This window comes from Solanum tuberosum, unplaced genomic scaffold (genome assembly GCF_000226075.1).
Source record: "Solanum tuberosum cultivar DM 1-3 516 R44 unplaced genomic scaffold, SolTub_3.0 scf00095, whole genome shotgun sequence".
Classification (NCBI taxonomy): Eukaryota; Viridiplantae; Streptophyta; class Magnoliopsida; order Solanales; family Solanaceae; genus Solanum; species Solanum tuberosum.
The window spans coordinates 1,490,004-1,496,945 of NW_006239021.1; the positions used below are offsets into that span (position 1 = coordinate 1,490,004).

Consider the following 6,942-nt stretch of genomic DNA (forward strand, 5'->3'; position numbering starts at 1 on the left):
TTAGAAGAAAGGAGGGACAAAATTTGGTGTCAACAATGCATACATTACATCTAAGATTGTTTTACATAATGTATTATATGTTCCTTCTTTCAAGTACAACCTTATTTCTGTTCACTCCCTATCCTCTTCGATGAAGTGCATGGTCTTATTCACTGATACAACTTGTATATTACAGGCCCCTTCAGTGAAGAGGCCTCAGGTAATTGGTAGTAGCAAGGATGGCATTTACTACATGTGTGGAAGGTGCTTGAAGAATAATGATGATGCCAATATGGCTTTCATGTGTAGTTGTTTGTCTCATAAAAGTTTTTCCTTTCAAGTTTCAACTTGTAATGAGTCATGTATTAGGAAATGTGATGTGATCAACACTCGAAAAGTTCACTCTCATTCTGATCCAGTTTCTGATATTTTTGTAGTTCCTGATACTCTTGTTTGTTCATCTACTTTCAATAATACAAATGTGTTGAAAAGTGATACATCTCTTGCATCTTCTAGAAATGGTATAGATTTGTTATGGCATAATAGACTTGGTCATGTGCCCTTTGTAAAAAAGAAAAATATACCTACCATTCCAATCAAATTTTCCCCAAAGCAACCTTTCATGTGCACTATATGCCCTATGGCAAGACAGGCCAAGTTACCTTTTGATCATAGCACCACTCAATCCAAAGCAATTTTTGATTTATTACATGTTGATCTATGGGGACCATACCATGTGTCTACATATGATAATTACAAATATTTTATCACCCTTGTGGATGATTATAGTAGAGCCACATGGACACATTTGTTGAGCACTAAAAGTAATGCCTTATCAGTCATTCCCACCTTTGCAACTTGTCCACAATGAACCACATGTTCCCACAGTCCCATTGCAACCTGTCCACAATGAACCAAATGTTCCCACAGTACCACAAAGAAGATCTCATAGAGACGTCAAAACACCCCAACATCTAAAGGACTATGTTTTATCTCTTCCTACATTAAAAACACCTTCCATTTCCACTTCTTCCAATCCCAGTACTACCCAGGCTGCCCTATCACTTAACACATTGTTCAATAAACACAATCATATACCTCCTGAAGTGATTGCATCTAACAGTCAAATTTTGGTTGAGAACATATGTTGTGACAGTGAACCATCTTCTTATGAAGAAGCTGCCCTGAGTCCAGCCTGGCAAAAGGCCATGAACCAAGAATTTGATGCTTTGTATGCCAATAAAACTTGGGACCTGGTTAAGTTACCTACCGGGAAGAAAGCCATTGGATGTCGATGGGTTTACAAGGTAAAACATAAAGCTGATGGGAGCATAGAGAGGTTCAAAGCTAGACTGGTGGTTAAGGGCTATACTCAGCAAGCTGGAATAGATTATACAGAGACATATTCACCAGTTGTCAAAATGACTACCGTAAGGACCTTGGTAGCATGTGCTGTGAAAAAGGGTTGGGAAATGTTTCAACTTGATGTCAATAATGCATTTTTGCATGGTGACCTTCATGAGGAGGTGTATATGACAGTACCTCAAGGTCTTGATGTGAATGAGTCAAATTTCGTATGCAGACTAAATAAGTCTTTATATGGTCTTAAACAAGCCAGCAGGCAATGGTATGCCAAGTTGACTGAAGCACTATCTCTCAGAGGCTATACATACTCACACCATGATTATTCATTGTTTTACAAGAAATCTGATTCATTGGTGGTCTTTGTGGCAGTCTATGTTGATGATATTATTCTAACAGGCACAAATATTAATGAAATCACACAGCTTAAGGTCTACTTGGACAAGACTTTCAAGATTAAAGATCTTGGCAAGCTACATTATTTTTTGGGGCTGGAGATACTTGATACAACAGGAGGGGTACTCATTTCACAAAGGAAGTTTGTATTGGATTTATTGAAGGAGTATGATTGCTACAATTACAGTTCCCTTTCGTCCCCTCTTGATCCTACTGTTAAACTTAAGGCCAAGGAAGGAACTCCAATCTCTGATCCGACCTATTACAGAAAACTGGTAGGCAAGCTGAACTTCCTCACCAACACTAGGCTGGATATAGCTTTTAGTGTCCAACAATTGAGCCAATTCATGCAGGACCCCAGGACTCCTCACCTGCAGGCTGCTTTCCATTTACTCAGATACTTGAAGCAAGATCCTACTCTGGGTATTTACCTGTCAAATGATCCTGATTGTACTATGACGGCCTACTGTGATTCAGACTGGGCAACATGTCCAGATTCTAGGAGATCTGTGAGTGGATACTTAGTTTTGCTTGGAAACAGCCCTATCAGTTGGAAGTCTAAGAAACAATTTCTTTGTCATCTGCCGAGGCAGAGTACAGATCACTCAGGAAAGTGGTAGGTGAGCTGGTTTGGTTGCACAGACTAGTCACTGAATTGACTATATCCCATTCTTTTCCAATTAATGTATATTGTGATAGTCAAGCTGCTATACATATAGCACACAATCCTGTCTTCCATGAAAGAACTAAACATATTGAAGTTGATTGCCATTTTGTACGTAATAAGCTGCAAGAAGGACTCATCTCTCTCCACCATGTAGTTACTACTGAACAACTAGCAGACATCCTCACTAAAGCACTCACTGGTATTAAACATGCTGCAGTTCTGAGCAAGTTGGCTATGAGATCATCACCGTCAACTTGAGGAGGGGTATTGACAATTACAACAACTGCACAACCAATTAATTATTTAGTTAGTTAGTTAGTTTGTTGCTACTTATCAGCTGCTTAGTCACAGTGTAGTTTGTTATATGGCAGTTAGTTAGTTAGGATATTTTCACATCTTTGATTCTTCTAGAATAGTCCAACTCACGTGTATATAATGCTACATTGATCAATGAAACAGTGCTGGTTTTCATTCTCTTCAAACACAGTGTTCTTAGCTTTCTTCCTGTCAAATGTTATTCATGGCTTCCCTGTTTTGACTCAATTGAGTATACTCCATTGTTGTATGTTTTGATAGTTCTGTTCCCAATTTCGTCACATTACCGTGTTGTCTCTGTCTCTCCTCGATCATTAAGTGAAAAATAGTCCTCCAAAGAGGCTCTTCTTCCGTTTCATCACATGGCAACTCTATTTGGTAATGAGCTCGAATCTAAAGCGTCTACTTCCACGGAAGATTTCCTAAAGTATCTATCTCCTAAAGTTTGACCGTCCACCAACTGAAACAGTAAATTATTGAAGATGCAACAAAAACTGGACCAAGGATAGTTCCATCATTTGGTTTCCTTTTAGGTTTTCACGTAGTTTAAACACAGTAACAACTCACACATATTTTTTCCCTCTTCCAACTAACAATTACCAAGGAGCAAAAATGAGCATTGCCCTTTTTGCTTCCTTCTTTGGTTTGCTGTTTCGTCATCATTCTTAACTCAAACTTTTCTAGTATTTCTTTTTATACATCAAACATCTACTGTCCACATATAGCTGGTCATAAGAGTTGTTGTTGAGGTCCTATTTTGTTTTCACCTTCATGTATTGCTTCATTTTAACTTGCTAGAGTATATAGCATGTTGCTGCTTTGTCGTTACTTGATTGGTCCTACTAGGCTGTATGTTTTGGTCATTCCAATAAGCATTCTGTCTGAGACGTGTTGATTCTTAAGGCACCAACTGTCCTCTATCTAACTCTTAACATGGCTGTGTATTTTGTTTTTTCTTGCTCCTCATACTTACCTTCGTCTGTTCCTCTGATTAGTCAACTTCTTGTACGTCTTACATGAGTCTTTTTTGTCTGAGGTATATATATCTTCAATCTCTTACGTACTACTGTTCTGTGCTAATTTACAGATGTTACTGTGATGGTGCCTAGAGGTTAAAGAAAATTAGAGTGATAGTTTTGCAGGTCTTCTGCTGACCAACTCAAGTTCAATTCATCCTGAACTTGAAAGCTAGATCTTAATAAAAAAAGTATTAACTTTCACCTCACCTCCCAAAGTAAAACAGAAAGTTTATGAGGTCCTTGTATAAATAGTAAAGGGGCAACCCACTGCACAAAACATCACGTATTAGCATACTCCGGTAGATGTGATGTATAAACAGTAATCGTTAATTATCTTTCTAATCATGTCTGCTCGCAGCTGTTTAGATATCACAGAAAATTATGTGTCAAGATAATGCTTTACAATTGTTACGTACTGTTATGATAGCAGGCTTGGGAAACCATGTTGATATCTTTGATGCAAGGCCAAAGATAGTTTCAGTTTTCAAGTTGGAATGAATTACCAATATAAAAAACATGCTTATGAAGTAGATGACAATTGTTGCGCCAGCTTGCCGTCAAAGTACTAAAAACTCCTTAGGGGTCGTTTGGTGTGAAGGATAGGTACAAATAGTACTGGGATAAATATTTAGTGGCACTTAATTTAGTGTTTGGTTGGGAAGTTTGGGATAACTTATCCTGGGATTAATAAATAGTACCAAGATAAGTTATCCCTCCAAAAGGGTGGTATAGTAATCCCATCACAATTTGTGATGGGATAAATTTATTAAATGACAAAACTACCCTTCAAACCCTTTAATTGATAAGCTTTCACAAGTGCCGCTTATGGTCTTAGCTTCCAGATTTCTTCTCTTCTTCATTGCAGTGAGAATCACTCTTTCATTTGGGTATACTCAACTTTTCATTTTCGATTGAAGCCATAGATGGGTGATTGAAGAACTTCTTTACCAATAACCTTCAACTTTCAAGTTTCTAACAAGGTTAATTTTTTTTTTCCAGAATTTGTTTCTCTTTTCTTTCTTTGTCATTATTAATAATTCTCTGATCTGTTGCGTTTCTTCTCTTCTTCATTGCAGTAAGAATCACTCTTTCATTTGGGTACACTCAACTTTTCATTTTCGATTGAAGCCATAGATGGGTGATTGAAGAACTTCTTTACCAATAACCTTCAACTTTCAAGTTTCTAACAAGGTTAATTTTTTTTTTCCAGAATTTGTTTCTCTTTTCTTTCTTTGTCATTATTAATAATTCTCTGATCTGTTGCATAATAATTTGGATACACTCATCTTTTCTATTTAATGGAAGAGATCAAAAAAAAAATTTGAATGTTATGTTGGGGGTTTTGTACATTTTGAAAAAAGTTTGTTCTTTTTATGTGCTTGAAATATTTGTAAACAATTTCAAGTTGTCCTCACTATAAAGTTGCCCTCGTTGATTCTTTTTTAATTATTTTTTTTTTGTGTATTAACTCTTTTCATTTTTTAATGAAAAAATAGGGTTTCTTATGGATCATCAACTACAGTCCGATATTGAATGTTTTATCATCCTTGAGGAGATATTGTGCCAACAATTTCTTGTTATGTTTATTTTTCTTTTCATGGTTATTCATGGTATTTCTATAAAAAGAAATAGGCATGTGATTAGGTACCTTATGAGTAGTCGAGTTCCTAAAATTATATCTCATTTAAATTGTATTGTACAAGATAGTGACACAACATGTATTGATAAGTTAAGGATGGATAGAAATTCTTTTCACACTTTAGTTCTCTTAACTAAGGAAGTTGGAGGTCTGACTGATAGCAAATATATGTCAAGTAGTGAAAAGTTAGCAATGTTTTTAAATATTTTGGCTCATCATGAGAAGAATAGATCCATTAAGGTTGATTATATTAGATCAGGCTGGAGCGTAAGTCAAGCTTTCAATGAATGCTTGAAAGCTATTCTAAAACTAGCTCCATTGTTACTTGTTAACCCCAAACCGGTGCTTGAAGATGAGCTTGACGATCGATGGAGATGGTTTAAGGTATATGCACTTTCAATTGGGTATCTATTAATTTATGTAAAAGTAAAATAAATATAATTTTACGAAGAAATTTTTGTTGTTTGAGATAATGTTATAATTTTTTTATAGGGATGTCTAGGTGCATTGGATGGTACTTACATTCAAATTAGAGTTCCATCTAAGGACAAACCAAGATACAGGACAAGAAAGGGAGAAATAGCAACTAATGTACTAGGAGTTTGTGATAAAAATCTTAATTTTACTTATGTATTACCTGGTTGGGAAGGATCAGCGGCTGATGCTCGTGTATTACGAAATGCTATAGCTCGAACGAATGATTTGAAAATTCCCGAGGGTAATGCTATACATATGCTCACATTAAAATTATATCACAAAAATAATGCTATATAAAAGCAACTAATTTCTTATTTATATTATAGGTAATTATTATTTGTGCGACGGAGGATATACAAATGGAAATGGTTTTCTTTCACCTTACCGAGGATATAGATATTGGTTAAGGGATTGGCAAGATGAAAATCCACCACCCTAATGCCGATAAGAGCTTTTCAATATGAAGGATACTAGAGCTCGTAATGTTATTGAAAGGACATTTGGTCTCTTGAAAGGACGTTGGGGAATTCTTAGAAGCCCTTCTTGGTACTCGGTTAAGATACATAACAAGATTATTAGTGCTTGTTGTTTGATACACAACTTTATTCGTAGAGAGATGGAAGTGGATCCCTTAGAGATCGATGTGGAAGAACAAGTAGAATATCAACAAGATAACATTGATGTTGTTGAATCATCTCAGGAGTGGACCACATGGAGGGATGAGTTGGCTCAATCAATGTGGAATGCTAACTTAAACAATTGATCTTTACATTATTTTGTGCTTGTTATATGTTTATGTTGCATTTGAATTATTATTCCCTTTAGTTTATGATATTCTTGTAAGATGCATCAACTTTTAGCTTTTTATGATATAAGAAACAATTACTTACATTAATTTGTAATGTGTTTAATTTATTTCTTTTTTGTGATGTGTTGGTATGTTTTTAATTTATTGTTTTTGTACATTGAAGTGTATGAATTTTTTTTATGATGCTAAGTAATGATTTGGAGATACTTTAGCTTTTTATGATGGTAACTAATACTAACAATGATTGTTTCACAAAATTATTCAGACAAATGGAAATTCA

At 35.5% G+C, this 6,942-nt stretch overlaps 2 protein-coding genes across 2 annotated transcripts; both read left to right on the forward strand.

Moving 5' to 3' along the window:
* Positions 1-4,797: 4,797 nt before the first annotated feature.
* Positions 4,798-6,293, forward strand: LOC102587703 (uncharacterized). Its single transcript, XM_015308974.1, has 4 exons — positions 4,798-4,929; positions 5,235-5,761; positions 5,870-6,095; positions 6,181-6,293. The coding sequence occupies exons 2-4, from the start codon at positions 5,243-5,245 to the stop codon at positions 6,291-6,293; spliced, it is 858 nt and encodes a 285-aa protein (XP_015164460.1). The 5' UTR covers positions 4,798-4,929; positions 5,235-5,242.
* Positions 6,294-6,314: 21 nt separating this feature from the next.
* Positions 6,315-6,617, forward strand: LOC107060745 (uncharacterized). The gene has a single exon (XM_015308975.1). The coding sequence runs from the start codon at positions 6,315-6,317 to the stop codon at positions 6,615-6,617; it is 303 nt and encodes a 100-aa protein (XP_015164461.1).
* The last annotated feature ends 325 nt before the right edge of the window (positions 6,618-6,942 follow it).

Excerpts from the sequence above, each read along its gene's own strand:
- LOC102587703 (XM_015308974.1), top strand. The coding sequence starts at position 5,243 with ATGGATCATCAACTACAGTCCGATATTGAATGTTTTATCATCCTTGAG. Across the intron at positions 5,762-5,869 it reads ATCGATGGAGATGGTTTAAG|GGATGTCTAGGTGCATTGGA; the intron begins GTATATGCACTT and ends ATTTTTTTATAG. Across the intron at positions 6,096-6,180 it reads TGATTTGAAAATTCCCGAGG|GTAATTATTATTTGTGCGAC; the intron begins GTAATGCTATAC and ends TTTATATTATAG.
- LOC107060745 (XM_015308975.1), top strand. The coding sequence starts at position 6,315 with ATGAAGGATACTAGAGCTCGTAATGTTATTGAAAGGACATTTGGTCTC.